The sequence below is a fragment of the Pipistrellus kuhlii genome, unplaced genomic scaffold (genome assembly GCF_014108245.1).
Source record: "Pipistrellus kuhlii isolate mPipKuh1 unplaced genomic scaffold, mPipKuh1.p scaffold_m20_p_5, whole genome shotgun sequence".
Lineage (NCBI taxonomy): Eukaryota > Metazoa > Chordata > Mammalia > Chiroptera > Vespertilionidae > Pipistrellus > Pipistrellus kuhlii.
This window is the reverse complement of record NW_023425551.1, coordinates 17,471,884-17,491,745: the sequence shown is the minus strand read 5'-3', so window position 1 is coordinate 17,491,745 and position 19,862 is coordinate 17,471,884. Positions and strand designations below refer to the sequence as shown.

General features: G+C 42.7%; 1 protein-coding gene across 1 annotated transcript in view; it reads left to right on the top strand.

Annotated features, from left to right (window-relative positions):
- Positions 1–19,862, top strand: part of SLC2A12 (solute carrier family 2 member 12) — a 50,963-nt gene that overhangs the window by 26,543 nt on the left and 4,558 nt on the right. Inside the window, 2 exon segments of the mRNA XM_036415074.2 lie at positions 7,873–7,995; positions 13,477–13,609. Coding sequence (XP_036270967.1) covers positions 7,873–7,995; positions 13,477–13,609 — 256 coding nt within the window.

Here is a 19,862-nt window from a genome sequence, read left to right as displayed (position 1 = left end):
CTTAGAAATATTTCAATGGATTATTCAGGCTTAAGAATCACATTAAATTCTTCAGATATAAATGGTAAGTCTAAAGTTAATAACAGCAATAAAAGATCTTTGTAGAAAGATTATACCATAGCCACAAGTAATCAAACTCTCAAGAACTGCAAACTGAATGGTATGTTAGACCACTTGCAAACTAGCAAGTTGGCCTGTCACAGTTTAATGGATGTTGGCAAAAGAATGCATGGTCAGAGGCAAAGAACCATGTATTACTGCTAGCAATAGCAATAGCCAGAATATCAGCAGCTGCACCAGTTCCTCAAGCCCCATGAAGAGGGACAGAGGATACCTACACACTTGATGGGTTACTGTAAAGGAGAGGAACCCCAAGCTTAGGGAACCCAAATCTTTTTATAATAGACTGGAAGCCTGGTGCACAAAATTCTGCACAAGTAAGGTAGGGTCCCTAGGCCTGGCCAGCAATCAGGGCCTTCCTTCATTCCACACCACCCCCTGGTGGTCAGCACACATAATAGCAAGCAGTTGAATTCTGTGGGGACAATTTGCATATTAGCCTTTTATTATATAGGCTAGGATAGCAATCTAGCTTGATTTTTTTTTTTTTTTTCCTGCAGGGAAACTTTATCTTTAATTTACTGGACAGTAAAAATACCTTGGCTTCAGATGAGACAATATGTCTATCTTCTTGGCACAAAGGCAGTCATGTCTTTGCTTGTAAGACAAGCAAGAGACCCATGGAGAACTGTTTCTCACCTCAAATATCCCACTTTCCTGTCTTTAACAACAACAACAAAAATAGATTTTTTTTAAGGTTCAAAGATTATAGAGCCTAGCTTGGTTTGATTTTATGGAGTTAAACAGCTTTTAGGAGGATGGGTATCAGTAGGAAGCATAAACCCATCTGCTGTAACTCTTAAATGTATCTTTATTTTTAATCCTCACCCAAGGATGTTTTGATTTAGAGAGAGAGGAAAAGACAAAGGGAAACATTGATGTGAGAGAAACACATCGATTGGTTGCCTCCTGCACACACTCCACTAGGCCCCAGGCTAGGGAGGAGCTGGCAATTCAAGTGTGTGCCCTTGACCTGAATCAAACCCTGGATCTTTTGGTTTGCAGGCCCACGTTCTATGCACTGAGCCAGACCAGCTAGGGCTACATTTAGATGTTATACCTAAATAACTCCAGCTCTTCACATTTTCCATGTGATTTTTGCACAAAGATTATGACAATTCCAGGGATGTGGAAAAATAGGTTCTAATTTAGAAGTTTATTTAGCTGCTTCACTCTAAAATATATTAGTTTTAGAGCAGAGAGGCTTACAGTCCAGAAGGACATCAAATGTTTCAAAAGATGTTCTTCATATTTCTCCCTAGACCCTGGGCCCCTGATATGCAGAACTATCACAGTTAGTGTTTATCATCCTTTCCCACCATTATTATGATAATTACATATCTTTACAGAAAAGGTATATTGCACAAATTGTTATTCTTTACACAGGGGAGTTTTGTTATCAAGTGAAGCCATTACACAGTCATACTCACACACAGGGTTTGTGTTACCTTAAGATCTTGCAAACCATTTATTCCCCTTTTTAAATCTTAGGTTTCAGTAATTACCAATATTCACACTACTACTGCTCCTTTTTTTAGTTAATTAAGTCAAAGGTCATTTTCATTGATTAAAGTGGTGAATTATTTGATCCTCTGGTGTTAGTCATTAAAATAATGCAAAATAAACAAAAAATAGTATCTGAATGGTTTTACACTAAATTTACACTCAAGCAAAAGAGGCAAAACTTTTAAAGAAATATTGTACTCTGATCTAATTAAATCCTATTTTCCTCTTGGGAGTCAGATGATGAAGCAGTAGTCCCTAACAGAACCAAGGAGTCTAAAATTGCGTTTGTAGTGTTTTGACAGAATGACACCATCCATCTGTTACCGTCAGCAACTGTTCACATAATACAAAAGTGCTGAACGTTATTTCCAGCCCAGCACAACCATAGTCCTATGACCTTGAAACTTACCAATATTGGACAGTAGCAATATTAAAGAGACATACTAAGGTTTTAACATCATCTTAATAAGCACAAGCATTCATTTTTTACTTTACTATTTTCCAGAACACAAGGTTACAAAATTTTCCAAGGAACACTTGCAACATTAAAAACTATAAATTTTTTCGGATTGAAGTCCAAAGCATCAGGCATGAAAAAGCATGACATAAAATGTTACACCTGAAACTTGACATTCAAAGTTCTAGTTTAAACAACAAAAGACTAATTTCTTGTAGCTTCCTTTCCACCCACCCCTCACCCCCGCCCCCTTGCATTTTGAACACTGATTCAGTGGTCTGCAAATCAGGATATGCATACTTGCATGCTTCTGGGCTTTATTTTCCAGAATGATCTTTTAATAACACTTCAAAGGAAGTAAATTTGAATTTCAGAAAAATTTACTGTTTCCCAACATTTCTCCCTTCTCTCTCCCCAGTTATGTGTTCTTCCACTTAAAAGAAAGCGCACCTTTTATCCATCAGAAATCTTATGATATATGCCACACATTATAAAAACCTCAGAAACACTAATTAAAGCGACAATTGGAAATATTGATGTAGGTATGGGGTGGAAAATGACTCTAATAACTAGATAATCATCTTTTTATAAGCCTAGTTGTTTTCAATAATTTGCTTTCAACAGACCTGAAGTATGACCTATACAAGTTATCAGCTGATATTAGAAATAACTTCAGTTGTTAATTAGAAGAAATGAATGACTTTACTATCATAAAACTTCTTCAACTCCCCATCCACTTTTATTATTCCTCTCAACAATAAATTTACCTATTTATAGAGAATACATGAATATGTAATTCTAGAAGTCAGTGACATTCACCTTGGAATGTCTTGATTTGTTATTTAAGGAATTCAGCTTGAATGAAATTTTGTTGTTTCTTTGTTTGTTCGTTTGTTTGTTTGTTTGTTTTCACAAGGCACAGGGTGAATAAAACTCAAAGAGACTTAGAGAAGAGAGAATACAAGAAAATAAAAATGAATTAAAGCTACTAACACAGATGTGGGAGATGGTGACCTATGGTGGAGCACATTTTTTAAAGAATGTAATTTTTCCCACTTAGGGAACTTATGAGGCCAGAATCTAACCATCCGGGTGGGAGGAAGAAAGTGGGCATATTCTCTTTCAAATGCACACGAAAGTAGCCCTATGCAATAAGAGTTGGGTGGGCTACATGCTACTTGCATAGGTGATAGAAACTGTAGGAGTTGGCTTCACTCCTTCAAACTGTATAGGATTGGCTCCTGGGCAAACTAAATTGTTAAAAATCTGCAGCCAGCCAAAATCGGTTTGGCTCAGTGGATAGAGCATCAACCTGCGGACTGAAAGGTCCCAGGTTTAATTCAGGTCAAGGACATGTAGGGGGTGTGCAGGAGATAGCTGATCGATGTTTCTCTCTCATTGATGTTTCTAACTATCTCTTTCCCTTCCTCTCTGTAAAAAAATATCAATAAAATATATTTTAAAAAAATAAATAAGAATCTGCAGCCAAAGCACAGAACTTCCTCCAAAGTTGGTAGGCGTTTTCTGGTAAGAGTTTCAAAACTCCCGTGTGACTTTCACACCTGGGGATACCACACCCAGTGGTTCAGGAAGAGCTCCAGCCAAAAGGAAAGTGTGTCTGGAGCGCCCCAAGGTTTACATCTGCGAGCACAGGGAGAGAACTGACGACCTCAGTGGGGAATACTGTGCCAGTGGCAGCAACATGGAAGAGGGGGGAGATGCCCATGGCGGTTTCCATGTTGCAGGGCTCAGTCATTTCCACTGACAGACCCTGTGAATCCAAGTCCGTGTCCTCCACTGCGCACAGAGCCACTTTAACTTATTGCCCATCACGGTGTTTTTATGACACTCAGTGCAGCCATAAACACTCTGTAGACTCATCAGAACCAGGCGAGTTCTGACAGGCAGCCTGATTTAATATCATGTGAAATGTGAGTCTAATATCTGTGCTCAGTTATCTCCCAGCAAACCCGTGCAGCACAGTGAAGGCCTTAAAGACGTGCAGATGCTGACATTTATAGAGACAGATATTGCTGAGGGAGTCCTGGGATGGTGGGGTTGAAAGTGGAGTAATAGGGGTCAAGGAGAATTGTTTCCGGACCAGCTAAACTGTAGTGGCTGAGCTCCTGGTAGGCATTCATTATGTCTCTGGATACTCTGTGGATTCCTCTCAAGCAAAGAGCACACAGCATCTCCTGTGGGCTGTGATCAGGGAAGGGGACATGAGGACAGCCAGAGAGAGCCACCACCTCTCTACTGTGGTGTGTGGCAACAGCTTGATTTTCCTTGGGGGAGAAATTAGGCCAACTCCTTCGAAAAGACATCAGTGGTTTTAAGACACTTTACATTATAAATATCAGCATATCAAATCCTCGGGTGAGGGTCTGTACCTTTTCCAAACTGAAACAAAGCTTCTCTGTCTGTCCTGTTAGGGGCACTCACAGCCCTGGCCCAGGGAAACACGGAGGCCTGGAGAAGTCCGGCCCTATCTTGCTCCTCAGTCTGCCATGAAAAGGCTCTGACCCTTTCCGGAAGTTCTCTCTTGCTAAAGGTGCCATTTTGATTTTTATTTCACACTCTCAGGATCAGAAAACCTGTGATTTGTGGTACTAAAATTATGGTTAAAATAAGATTCTCCTTATTTTTTATTTAGATTCCATATTAGGAGGTGAACTATCCTTGTTGAAACACATCAGTTTTGTTGCAACATCCAGTCTGTTCGATAAACCAAGGCTTCAGTTCTAGAATTCTCTCTCTGAGAAGTAGAATTTAGAAGGAATTCAGAATTCTTTCTAAAAAGAAGTAGAAGTTTTCAGCAATGCTACGTTATCTCTTGACATGTCAGCTGCAAGGTTTGCCCAACACGTTTCCATGAGAGACTGAGGGAAGTCTCTTTTAGTAGTCCGTTCATTGCCCACAGGCTGGTCAGACTGCCCGAGGACGTGGCTCAGTACTGCATGGCATATGTGCCTCGGAAAGGCTCTCAGTGTGGGTCCTGGGTGCTCTTGGCAGTTGAGACTGAGCAGTTAACAACTAGGACCTCCTGCATCTGCTCCATCTTCTGGTTGGCGAGACCACACTTCCTATAACAGCAGGACCAGCTCATTCTCATCTGTGGCCAACATGGCTCTGATGACCTCAGCAATGATAATCCCCAGGCCCCACTGAATGACTACAGGAGGCTTCATTATGAATGGTGGGAAAGGAGAGAACAGGGTTTCAGAGATGAGGAAGTGGGGATGGAAGTAAATCAAGAAAAGCTGTGCTGCCAGGCCAGCGTGGCTCAGTGGTTGAGCATCAGCCTATGAACCAAGAGGTCAAGGTTTGATTCCCAGTCAGGACACATCCTGGGATTGTGATCTCCATCCCAGTGAGGAGTGTGCAGGAGGCAGCATATCAATGATTCCCTCTCATCATGGATGTTACTGTCTCTCTCTCTCTCTCTCTCCTTTCCTCTCTGAAATCAATAAAATTACACACACACACACACACACACACACACACACTCTCTATCTCTCTCTCTCACACACACACACACACACACACACACACACACACACATATATATATTTATTTATTTATTTATTTTTTTTAAAGAATCATTGATCAGCTGCCTCCTGCACAACCCCCTACTGGGGATTGAGCCCACAACCCAGACACGTGCCCTTGACCAGAATCGAACCTGGGACCCTTCAATCTGCAGGCCCATGCTCTATCCACAGAGCCAAACCAGCTAGGGCAAAACTATATATATATATATTTTTATTTATTTATTTATTTTTTAAAGAAAGATGCCGAAACCAGTTTGGCTTAATGGATAGAGCATCGGCCTGCAGACTGAAAGGTCCCAGGTTCGATTCCAGTCAAGGGCATGTACCTTGGTTGCGGGCCCATCCCCAGTAGGGAGTGTGCAAGAGGCAGCTGATCAATGATTCTCTCTCATCGATGTTTCTAACTCTCTGTCCCTCTCTCTTCCTCTCTGTAAAAAATCAAATAAAATATACTAAAAAATAAAAATAAAGAAAATAAAGAAAGAAAGCCTTTGCTAATGCCCTCACTTAAAGAAAATGAGTGTCCTTCCCTCGCCTCCTCCTCTGCTAGAGCAAAAGGCTGTCGGGCCCTCTGCTCTACCATGAACATGTTAAGTACCCGTGGCAGGCAGGGACACAGGGGCACTGGTCTGTGGTATAGATTGTTTAGCTTCAAAACGCAGGATCTACATAATTTTGTCTTGTATTTGCCCAAGGACGGGTTATTACAAACGCTTCATCAGAATTATGTAGTTCTCATTCTACTCAGAGCCAGATCCCAGTCTTGATCCCATCAGGCAAGGCTACCGGAGCACTGCACTGCAAGAACCTAGTGAAGGTCTTTTGGGGCAAGAAGGGGGGTGGGAGAGTGTGATATAGACGTGTGTTTCTGAATCCCTGTGAATTAGAACACTAATAATCATGGCCGTTTTCTTCCAGGCTTTAACAATAACCCTATGTAGATTTCCTTGGAGAAGATAAACAAGAAAAAAAAAATGTTTTTCCTGCCCTCTTCTATTTTTTATTTTTTTCTTACTTTAAAACAGCAAATTTACTAAGAGCAGGTGTTTTCACTACAGCATGGTAGTGTCATGAAAGCAATTAAATTAGAGGCACAGCTGACGGCATGATTCTGGCATAGGTGGCCCGAGTGGCTGCTGACCTGTGGGACCCTCCCTAGCTTCTGGCTCCTTCTTCCCACAGCCTCCTCCGGGCTGGGACGGTGCAGCTGGCCTTTCAACACAAGATGACTCGGTCAGTGAGCCTGGGCTGGACAGCTCCTAAATCCTTCTTTCCTCAGAATCAAACTGTGTTTGAACTCTGCATTTAATTATTCATTAACAAATATTTATTGAGCCACCACCAAGGCAGCACCGTGATTAAAAAGCACGAGTTCCAGAGACTGGGCACCAGGCCTTCATGCCACCTCTGCCACTTAGGAGGCCCATGACCTTGGCTGGTTATTAACTCTTTAAGCCTCCATTTCCTGTTCTATAGTAATAGCTCTCGTCTGGTAGGATTTTGTGAGGATCAGATGAGGTAAGTTTTGTAAATTGTTCAGCCCATTGTAGGAACTCACAGCCAATTTATTAGGCAAACTAGGTTTGATAGGCTGGGGTCAGGAGACAAGTTCATTTACTCCTGGACTCCCCTTTCAAAGTCCATAAAGCAGGTCCTATAGGATTCCCTGTCACTCTCAGATAATAAGTCTTCTGATCAGTGTTCATGCCAAGAAGAGTCTCCTTTCAGAGATCCAAGTGTGTTGAGTCTGGCATGCTAATCAAATCTTAGAGCTCTATTGAATTTAGAGGTTCTCTCTACTTAGCTTGCCCCAGGCCAGGAAGCACAAGCAAGACAAGTGAGAGTATTATGTTCTACCCACTCAGTAGCTATGCTGTGGGATTTCTCCAAGGTCAAGGGCAAACGAAATTACAGGAAAGGGCCCGGAGGCACTGACATTAAGGTTCTGTGCTTGGCAGGTGGCCCCACCCACTGCCCCTCTCATTTGCATTTGTCCGACCTGTGTCTCACACACACACAGCATTTCAAATCCCCATCCCTCCTCTGGGGACCACTGTCAGGCTTTCTCAGAGTTCCTCCTGAACCCTTCCTCACTTGGCTGGAGTTAAGGAGGAGGCACATGGCCCTGCTCTCCAACCACAAACAGGCAAGACTAGGGCAGAGATCCGTGGCCCGCCCCCGGGTTCAATGGCTTTTTGATAATTCTGCTGCCCCCACCCCCTCTGCCTTTTCCTCCAGTGCCCTGGCTGGTGCTCAGCGAGATTTTTCCTGGTGGAATCAGAGGTCGAGCCATGGCTTTAACGTCAAGCATGAACTGGGGCATCAACCTCCTCATCTCACTGACGTTTTTGACTGTGACGGGTAAGACTGCATCCTCTTCCACTAATGCCTTTGTGCTCTTAGGACAAACGCAAGAGAAGCACACTCAGTTAAACACACACACACACACACACACACACACACACACCAACAACAACAACAACAACCTAAAAAACAAACAAACATTGTTCTGCGGACATTGTCAAACACATTCCAAAAGAAAGAGTGGCAAGGTACCTGACGTACCCACTACCCAACTTAAAGTTTGTCAGCCATAATTCACTTAATCCCACCTGTTCGTCCTCCCACATTATTTTAAGGCACATCTCAGACACCATGTCATTTGTTTAGACATTTCAGCATAAACCTCTAAACGATAAGACATTTAAAAACTATAGCCATGTCTGGACAGTGTGGTTTAATACTTGCACGTCAAATCATGAACCAAGAGGTCACAAGTTTGATTGCTGGTCAGGGCAGGTGCCTGGGTTGCAGGCTAAGTCCCCGGGTTGGGGGCATGCAAGAGGCAGCCAATCAATGATGTTTCTCTCTCATTATGGATGTTCTATCTCTTTCTCTCTTCTCCTTGTTCTCTGAAATCAGTAAAAACATATTAAAAAACACACACACATGAAATAGAAACTATAGCCACAATATCATTATTTTTTTTCTAAAAAATAAAGTCTACAAACAAATTTTTATTTTTATTTATTTATTTAAAAAAATATATATTTTATTGATTTTGTACAGAGAGGAAGGGAGAGAGATAGAGAGTTAGAAACATCAATGAGAGAGAGTCATCGATCAGCTGCCTCTTGCACACCCACTTCTGGGGATATGCCCGCAACCAAGGTACATGCCCTTGACCGAATCGAACCCGGGACCTTTCAGTCCCCAAGTCGACGCTCTATCCATTGAGCCAAACCGGTCCCAGCCACAATATCATTATTAACCTTAAAATATTAATGAAACTTCCTTGGTGTCAATATCCAACCTGTGTTCACATTCTTCAAAGTGTCTTATAATTATTTTTTATATTTTGTTTGTTTGAATCACAATCCAAATATATAACTTACAACTGATTGATATGCTCCTTGTATTTTGTAGGTTTCATCTTCCTTCCTCCTCCCCTCTCCCCTACTTTATATTTTTAATGAAGAAACTGGGTCATTCATCTCATCCCTTTCCCCAGGCGGGATTTCGCTGATTGCTGTCGTATCGCATGACCTTCTGTCCCTTGTGTTTCCTGCCAACTGCTGTTTGGGTCTGGAGACTTGCAGAGATTAGGGTTTTCTTGTCTCTTTGTCTGCAACCTGCTTTGTAGATGATGGCGTGTGTGTCCTGCCATCGAGGCATGTCTCGTTTGCTTGTCTCCTGCTTTGTCGCAACCACTTCCTCTGAGCATTATTGCCCAGATCCGTTATTTTCACTCTATCATTCCTTCTAAATTTTTAAAAAAATATTTTATTGATTTTTTACAGAGAGGAAGGGGGAGGGATAGAGAGCTAGAAACATGTGCCAGCAACTAAGGTACATGCCCTTAACCGGAATCAAACCTGGGATCCTTCAGTCCAAAGGCTGAAACTCTATCCACTGTGCCAAACCAGCTTGGACATTCCACAAGAATTTTTTAAAAATGCAATACCTGACTATTCAGTCAGGAGTACAACCTCTTTCCTTTAGATTGTCAAATGAAAAATATAACAGCCACCGCAATAGCTGTCCAATGTGAATGAATCAAAATTATACCTTTTTTTTTTGTCAGATTGGCAAAAATAATGTATTTTGGGTATTCCGCAGCTTATCCTATCTAATAAAGAGGAAATATGCTAATTGACCCTCATGCTATCACAAAGATGGCGGCACCCTCAGCCAATAAGGAGGGAATGTGCTAATTGACTGCCCCACCCTCAAAGATGGCGGCACCCACAGCCTCAAGATGGCAGCACCCAGTCCCTCAGCCCTGCTGGGGCGGCAGGCATGCAGCAAGGTTGGGCCTGCTTGGGGGCATGTGCCTGCCTCTCCAGAGTCCCCCAGTCCCCTCAGTCCCCCAACTACCCAGGGATGGCCCAAGGAGCAGGCAAGCCTCAGATGCCGGCTGCTCAGCCACTCGGGGCTACCCAAGACTCAGGTAACCAGGGCCAGCTGAGGCTTGCACTGCTGGCAGTGGCAGTAGCAGAAGTGTGATAGGGCATCACCTTCCCCTGATCACTGGGTTGCCTCCCGCCGCTGAGGGCTCCCAGACTGTGAGAGGGGCTGGGCTGAGGAACCCCCCTCCAGAGCATGAATTTTCATGCACCGGGGCTCTATTGTGTGCTTAAGATGAAAAAGGCTGAAAAACGCTGCTCTAGATCCAGACTGCAGCTTATAGGAAACAAAGGACAGAAGGTCATGTGATATGACGACAATCGGCAAATCCAGCCTGGGGAAAACTATGAGACAAATGACCCAGTTTCTTCATTAAAAATGTAAAGTGAGAGGAAGGGAAGGGAGGAGAAATGGAGCTAAAACCTACAGATTTTAAGATACATATCAATTTTAAGTTATGTATTTGGGTTGTGAGTCAAGCAAAGTATAAAAATAATTATAAAATCATTGGGAGAATGTGAATAATATGCATATATTATATACAAATTCTCAAAAGTGGATGTATATTAAAAAATGTAGATTTTTTATATATCTTCATATAGTACTTCTGAATCTTGTCAACTTTTTTTTTTTAAGTGCATCTACTTATGGAACATTTGAAGTTGTTAAATAAGCATGGTTTAAGTTTCTATATAAGATTTTAAAATGTGTGTATCCTTCCTACTTTTTTAGAAATAGCCCAAAATTAAAGGAAGCACAGGAACTAGTTATTTACACCAACCATACCTCTCCTACTCAAATCACACTCAGAGGCCTATGCCCTGCACTTACACACACACACACACACACACACACACACACACACGCTAGTCTGCTATTTGATGAGGAGGAAGAGAAATATAAAGGAAGAATGGCCGAAACCGGTTTGACTCAGCAGTAGAGCATCAGTCTGCAGACTGAAAGGTCCCAGGTTCGATTCCGGTCGAGGGCATGTACATTGGTTGAGGGCACATCCCCGGTGGGGGGTGTGCAAGGGCAGCTGGTTGATGTTTCTCTCTCATGGACATTTCTAGCTTTCTATATCTCTCCCTTCCACTCTGTAAAAATAAATAAATAAATCAATAATATATATATATATATATATATATATATATATATATATATATATAAATATTTTTTTTTTTTAAAGAAAGAATGGAAATGATACGGGACACACAAAAAAGATGACACAAATCTCTGGGCAGAGTAGAGAATACATGTGATGGGCTAAAGAAGATGCCAAAGTTCTTCATGGGCTTTTAGAGCAGACGTTGGGAAAGTGAATCCACTTTTTACAAATCCTGGGATAACCTGAAACCCGTAGATGGCATTTAACTGGGCTAAGTTTGAAATTCTCTACTTGCTTTCAAGAAATCAATTTTCCAAGTCAAAAGCATAAGGGCAGCAAATCCCTGGACACAAACTTTCTTAGTGCAAGTTCAGCTGTCAATAAAGGCTGTGTCCCAGAGAGAGACTTCCTCGCAGTGGGCATGACGCAGCTGCAGTATTGTGCTCAGCTCTGAGTAAAGCATTTTTAAGAAGGCTGTTTAAATATTTTAAGAGGGTTGCAGTGTGTCCACCAAGCGAGTGCAATCTGGATGACATGGTCGTGTGACCTATTGCTACCGAGCTCAAGGGGGGGCCGCTGCTTGGGTGTTCTAGTCAAGAATGAGACATGGTAGATAGGTTCATTTACTTGCAGCTGGTAAAAGAGACAGAAGATTGACATCCAAAGCTCTGGCTCCCAAGGGAGGCTTAGCCATTGCTCATTTGCAATAGTTGATCAGTTACATGTTGTTCCTGTCAAGCTTATCTTCCTTACAGCTGGTCTGCAAAATTCTGTGCTACGTTTTAGCATTTGGCAAGAATAACGTTCAGTAAGAATGACCCACACCTTGAGACGCTTGTCCTCTCTAACATGGCTTGTGAAGAATACCTGCGGTTCAGGGTGTTTGGCTTGGAGGAGGGGATGCTCAGGGAGGGATGCAGGTGCACGGACACATTTGAACGCTGTCTTGAAGAGGGGTGGGGAGAGCTGACCCAGAGGGCCAAGCAGAACCCCGGAACCGGAGTTCCTAAAGGGCAGACTTGCATGTAGAAACTGAAAAGGAAGGCCTTTGCAACAGATAGGGGCGGCTCACCATGCCCAGAAAATCTTTGGAAAGTGGTGAGCCCCCTGTTCGGAGAGTGCTAAGACAGAACAGGGGACACATCTGATGAGACAACCTTTTGGCGCTTTTTACTCTATACTCTGGTTTTATGCCCCAGAAGAGGAAAAAGGACCAATTGCACAAGCACTTTATTAAGCACTCACTTGGGTCAAACCCTATGCCAACAGTAAGAAGAGCACAGACGCATCGGTTTAAATAAAACGCCAGGACAGCCGTGCTGTGTCTGCTTCCTGCCTCTCCTCTCTGCACAGCTGGCTGACTACACACTAGCTCCTTCCACCGCACTCACGGAACTGCCTCATACATAACTGACCGGCCAGCTTTCCTGGCTGACCAGCCGTGATTTGTGGCTGCAGCTGCTGAGGGCTGTTTGCACGGTTCCAGCCCATGGTTGGTCTGAAGAGCCAGCTGCCTCCTCACTGCCCCCTGCCTCTCTGGACTTCCTGCTGCAGAGCCAGGGCTGGCCCGATACAAGCAGGCTCACGTGTCTAGGGGACCATCTCTCACAAGCTAGCCAGCTCATGGTTAATGTACCTTGGTCTTGGTCAGTCACTGCAGAGGAAATGTACCTTCCGCTAGAAGTGGTATGAGGGAAAACAAGGCTTCTTGCTGCTGAATCTGAGCAAGCAAATGCCTTTCATTAGAACCACCATCACGTTTCTGCTCCCCCCCCCCACCCCCCCCCCGTAAATCCAGGAAGAAGCATTGCAAATACACGAGCTACTAAGAGATAAAATATTGCCAACAGGTAAATGATTTATTCAGAGTATAGGAGAGTGAGTTTGTTCCCAGAAAAGCCATCTGTATCAATGTGTCTTTTAAGATGTCCATTAATAGAAAGCAAACTGCTACCTCAGTGGTTCTCCAAGGAATTGTGGAGCCTGAGGAGAGAGAGGAGATATTTTACCTTCGGCTTCATACGTTTCTGTGTTGTTTCCAGTTCTCTTTTTGCAATGAGCAAAGAGAAAAGCTTGCTCACCAAAAAGATAGCATTGGGTGTTGCAAGACTGCTGTTTGTTCTGCTGGAGGAAGCTGGGGTGGTTTGTAAGCACGACGCTTTCCGAGGCTGGCTGTAGTTTTCATTCGTGCTGCTATTTCCCAGGATACTATCGCGTGTTTGGAAATACCTGCTTTTATATATGCTCCAAGAAGCTGCTGTCCACAAACAAGTGGCACCAGAGCAACCCAGAATACATTTCTAACCAATTCCTTCCGTCCTCTGCAGATCTCATTGGCCTGCAGTGGGTGTGCTTCATATATGCGATCATGAGTCTCGCAGCCTTGGGGTTCGTTGTTGCGTTTATACCTGAGACCAAAGGATGCTCTTTGGAACAAATATCAATGGAACTGGCAAAAACGTAAGTATGATGTGCATTGCTCTCCGAACAGCACTTTTTGGTTTAAAAAAAAAAATGCAGCCTTTATATACAACCAAATCATAACAACATCTGAAAGTATTTTAGGATATTCTCTTTGGTGTGGAACTGTATCTCATAGCATAATTCCAGTTTCTCTGACGCGTATCTAGTTTGGGTGACTCGGTTAAGGAATTAGAGTCATCGATGCTTTCTAACAAGCGAACTGTTCAAAGATCTTTCCGCCCTGATCAAAGGACCCTCCCATCTCCCCCACCTTCCCCTGATGCAGGTTTTTTTGTTTGGGGTTGAAGGTATAATAGATCCTAGAACATCAGGCTCACCTTGCATTAGAAGCTCGGGGTTCAGTTCTTTCATCTCTATCCTACCTGATGATCTCTTTAAGCTAAGATAATCAGGAAAATTCAGGCATAAATGTCTACAAATTATTCCAAATAGGGCACAACGTAAGTTTAAGAAAGGTTAGGAGTTTCTTAGGTAATTTGCATTTAGAAAACTGGTTAAATACATTCCAAATGCAGGCATCACGTTAGCAATGTAAGTCAGAAGCGGGCCATAAGAAATTCCATTTCTTTAAGTAGCAGAACTCATGGTTCTAACAGCTAAAAAAGGCCTGGGGAAGGGGTGTGTATCGGGCCAGGAATGAAGGGGAACTGGTTATTCTTCCCAGGAGTTAAAACTTATACTTGAAAATGTAGAGGTACTTGTTCTTGGGTTTTAATAAAATGGGAGGAAACAATGTATTTATAGTTTGAGACTTTCTTCTAAAGATACTTTCAATCCACTAGAGAGAAATATGTGATTGCTATTGAAATTGTGGGCATAGTGACTCTCCAGCTTTTGTCTGAAGGAAGAATAAACCTGCAGTGATAGGAGGCATGTGTATTTATATAGACCAAGCTGTTAATCCTGGTTTATTAGGGTGCATGGTCAGCAGATGGTGGGAAATGTTTTACTTTTTACTTTATACACTTTTAAGTGGTTCATATTTTAGAAACATATCACTTTAGTAAAAAGCAGAAAAAACTTTTCTCTTAATTCAAGCCATAAGTTAAACGTCAAACTATACGGCTAATTTTTGATAAAGATAAGGACCTGTTTTTATTATTTTTTAAAATATATGCTTATTGATGTCAGAGAAGAAGAGAAAGGAAGAGATACATCAATGATGACAAGCTAGCTGCCTCTTGCACATCCCCCAATGGGGATCGAACCTGAAACCTGGGCATGTACCAGTGACTGGAATCGAACCTGGGACCCTTCAGTCCGCAGGCCAACGCTCTAACCACTGAGCCAAACCAGCTAGGGCAAGGCCTGCTTTCAAAAAAGAAAATGAAAACGATGCTCACTCATTTACAAAGAGAAGTGCAATAGTCAGGAAGGCAACTGCTCTGTGGGTCACAGGCTGTGACTTACTCTGTCGTCTGTGCAACGGGAGGAGGAAGAGGTCTGTGTTCAGATGAGTGGGACACACTGGCTATCCCAAGGCACTCCCTCTCCACCACTTCAAATCTTACTTATTCAGCTCTCTGTGGGCCATCTCCTATGGGCCGGCTCTGGGCCAGGAAAGAACTGAAGGTACAGGAGACAAAGAATCCAAAGCTTCTTTAAGAGACTTTTTAAGAAAACAGACCATTTAACACACTGTGTTGGAAGACACAAAGCAAAGTATCGTACATTGGAGGATTTCATCTATAAACGCTTCCTGAAAGAGGTAATTCCAGAGCAAGGTCTTGATAGAGTTATCTGGGCAAAGGGATTGTGTGGAGGACAGAGGAGGGGGCAAATGTAGAGGCCAGTCCACTTACCAGTGGGGGATGAAGAGGACAGATTCTGAGCTGGGGATTGAGAGGTGAGCCCAGAGCACAGGGCACTGAGGAATCAGGAAGGGTCTTGATTCATCTTGGTCAAGAATTTGGATTTTATTCTGAAAGTAGCGAGGCATCATAAAAGCAGAGGGACAGGGGAAGAGGGTAACTGGATTTTTGAAGAAGCACTCTGGCAAAATCTGGGAAATGGAAAGGGGAGATGCCGAATGAGGGAGACCTTTGAGGAGTGTGTGGGAGGAATCAGATAGGAAACTGAGGCTGGTCTTGGTGCAGGGATAGAACCTACACAGCTCGGAGCTAGACTGGAAAAGGCAGTTTAGGGAACAGGGATCTCTCGAGCGTAGAGAACTAACCAGGTAGACACTGGGACATTCAATGAAGTCAGACCCAGAGCAGGAAGAAGGCGGGTGTGGGAGGCAGGGGTCTGGTGGCTGGCTGGTCAGGGACAACCCTCAGCAGTTTGCAAGCGTCTGAGGTGCCTATGGGACATGCAAGTGAAAGGAAAAGAGGGCCAGTGTTTACTGGGAGCAGGAGTTGAGGAGAAGTATCCACGTTGGAGAAATAGACTTGGTACTCAACACATAGGTCCACAAGTAGCGGCAGATCCACATTTTGTGGAACTTAATAAACTTTTGAGGGTCCAGTTTAAGAAAAATATCACAAATTATAAATGCAAAATTATTCATGATAACGTACATGCGCGTGAGGGGTCATGGGTGTGTTTCATTGGTGTCATGGAAACCCATCTTGTGTATATGCACTTTTGAGCTACCCATGTACTAGCTGGGGGAGCAAAAATCCCTTAAAATATAAAGGTTCATTAAAATTCTTATGAGCAGTAATAACTAAAAAACTGAGCCAGGGAGAAGGTGGTAATGAATTCATCCAAGGAAGCTACCCTATTATTATTCTTTTTTTTTTTTTTTTTTTTTTTTTTTTGCCCTCTTTCTTATAAAGTGCAACTTGAAGTGTCCCGGATGAGCTAAGGTTAAGAAACTTTTAGATCTACTTTTCACAGGGGGCTCGTAATGAATCAAACTGCAGACCCAATGGAAATGTGAAGGCAGAACTTAAGAGAGGCCCATCTTTCCTTCTAGCAGATCTCCAGGATAAGACATTTCCTAAGAACATGGGATCCAAAACGGAACAAAACTATTGTCAGCATCTGGGGTGGGGAAGGAATCTGTCTAAATTAGTAAGACTGAATCAGGACACGTTTTAAAAAGAAACATATTCCTGTTACTTTTTGAGTCATGCAGTAACTCACACTTAACGCCAGACCCTCTCCAAGAAAGGTAAAAAATTGCAAAGTAGGATAGAACCGAAAGCCAAGGTACTGTCGACCCCTAGGCAGACCACACAAGCACTGGGAGGTTGGTATTGAAGAATAAAACCACCTAAGCACATGTGTCAAACACAAGGCCCGCGGGCCAAATCCGTCCCGCCAGGCCTTGCAATGTGGCCCGCACAGCGCTGTCATCACTGCACTCCGCTGCGTTTCCATCACAATGACAGTTTATGACTGTTCAGTAAACCATTCGGCCCGCGATTTAGGCTGGATTTTAGATTTTGGCCCCTTCTCTGATTGAGTTCGACACCCCTAAAAGGGCTCTGGTGCAGAGAAGTATGAAAGATGAGGTGGTAAAAAAGCAATCCTGCATGTTAAACTCATTTATAGCAGCAGGAGTCTCTGCTGGGGTGTATCCGTGTGGCGAAGCCCCATACTGACGGCAGGCTCTAAGAAACAAGGCTGCTGGCAGAAACCGGAGAATTCCTATTTATGCAGCGCTAGGGCCCGGGGCTTGTCTCAGCTTGCCGCAGCAGGTTGGCAAAAGCTTTGAAAATAAAAAGATAAGCAGCTTGGAGTGTGTAGATTGATCAAAGTATGTGTGAAATATGCATGTAGCAAGGTTCCCTAGAGGGAAATGCCAGAGACAGAAATAAAAATAAAAGACGTAACGGTACTGAAAAGCCATGGAACCAGCGAAGTAAATGTGGGGCGGCAGAGACCCAGGGACCTTGTGAGGCCTGGGAAGCAGAAGTTAACCTGAAGACGGAGGAAGGACACTGCTGAGTTAAGGGGGTCTGTGATTTGAGGAATTAAGGAGAAAGGACACTGCTGAGTTAAGGGGGTCTGTGAATTGAGGAATTAAGGAAACAATGAATTAACTTTTGTCACCAGGGAAAGAAATAGTACTGATGATTTGCTAAGGAGTGAGAAAGGAAACTTTCTGATCCTACACATTGCCTGACATTTTTCCTCTCTGGTGTTTGGAGTTGGGTTCTTTTACTTCTATTCCTACTAGCCTGAGAAAACAAATACTCTTCCAAAGTTGTTAAGTTTCTTATAAAATAAAGTGACTCAGCTGAGAGGTTGGGAAAGATTTCAGCAAAAATGTAATCTGAAAGGATTCTAGTTTGAACTTCTGCCTTGCAAATTAAAAACTGAAAATGGAACATTGGCCACATGTGCTATTTCAGCTGTGATTTTTCCTCCAACTTAAGTGGAAACATATAGAGAACCTCAAGTACTTGTTTTGTAAATATTTTGGTTCTGAGGCCTAAAGACACTTTTAAAAAAATTGATTTCAGAGCAAAAGGGAGAGGGAGACATAGAAACATCAATGATGAGAGTGAATCGATTGGCTGCCTCCTGCATGCTCCCTACTAGGGATCAATCCCACAACATAGGCATGTGCCCTGACCTGGAATAAAACTGTGACCTCCTGGTTCATAGGTCTATGCTCAACCACTGGGCCACACTGGCCAGGCTTTTTTTCACTTTTAATAATTAATTTTACGTGGCCATTTCTTCCTTTATTCATCCCAAATTCATTTATTCAATAAATATTTATTGAGCATCTATTGTGTGTCAGGCCTCTTTCTAGGTGCTACAGTTAATCAGTGAGCAAAAAAATAGTGATTGGTGGCTACTTTTGATTGAGCTGAGAAATTATTCTGAGAGGTAACATTTAAAATAAAATCTAGGTGATAATCAAGAGCCAACAGAACAGTTAGTGCAAATGATAAAGCAGAAACATTTGAACTGTTCCAAGAATTGAAAGAAATCCAGGAGGCTGCAACCTTTGAGATCCAGTTTAGAAATTCGATAGATACTGGTATATAGGGATTTATAATCTGAGTGAGTTTGGATTCATTCTAAGGGTAAGGGGAAGCTACTAAAATATTTTAGGCAGAGGAATGACATGATCTAATTTACATTTTAAGGCTTACCACATGCTCCTCTGCAGTCGCATAGATGAACTTGGCTGAGAAAGCACACAAGCCGGGTCTCATTTAAAACCATGAACACGGACTTCAGGTGGCCTTGGATGCTGCCTGGCCATTACACACATCCCCAGTCCATCACTGGCCTCTCCCCTAGGTGGCTGCTCAGTAACACCTCTCGGGAAACCTCCCCACCTCCTCTACCCTCCTTACTCCCATGGAGGGCCTTGCTCCTGTCTTCATTAAGAAAAAGACACACTTAGAAGGGAACTTCTATAACCTCCCACATCAACCCTCACATTTACATCCAATACACCACCATCCCTCCCGCCTCTCTCAGCTCTATCATTCCTATGTAAGGTCAAAACACTTCGCTTTTTCTCTTCTCCAGGACATTCACCAACAGTTCTCCCTGCTCATCTCTACATCATCTATATTTTACCTCTTCATTAGCATTAAAAACCTGGTATTTTTTCCCTCATCTTAAAAAAAAAAAAAAAAAAAAAGTCTTTCATGTACTCATCAATGCTCCAGCCATGCTGGCCTTTCTGAAGGTACTTCACTTGCAATTCTTGGTTCCCTCAACTTCATTCCAGTTTCTGATCAAATGTTACCTCTTTAGAGATGCCAGAAGCATATGCCACTCCTCCCTCCAAAAAAAAAGTCATTCCTTTCCCCTTTTCCTCATTGGCATGTTCAGTACTTGAAATTACATGCTTAGGTGCTATTTCCTCTACTAAAATGTAGCTTCTTAAAAACAGGAGTCTTTTTCTTCTCTATATAAAGCCCCTACCTTAGCACCAGGCATATTGCAGTCACTTGATAAACTGGTTAAATTCCAGAAAAAGCTATTTAAAAGGGAAAGAGGTTCAAAGGTACATTTCTCTTTTTTAATAAATGTAAAATATTTTCACGCTGAGTGGGATAATCCTGTAGAAAAGAATTTCATGCAGGAGTGAGGAAACAATGAAAAATAGGATTATGTAGATATATATTTAAAGGCATATTGGCTGAGTTTAAAAAATGGAACGAATGAGAGGATCTGGGAATGTACCTCCATTAGTCCTATGCAACTCTCTCCTTGGAGTCCTTCTCTGCACATAATATAGGAATGCCTCATGCCTGAGAAGACGCCACACCCACGCTCTGTGGTATACTCAATTCTATGATACATAAAG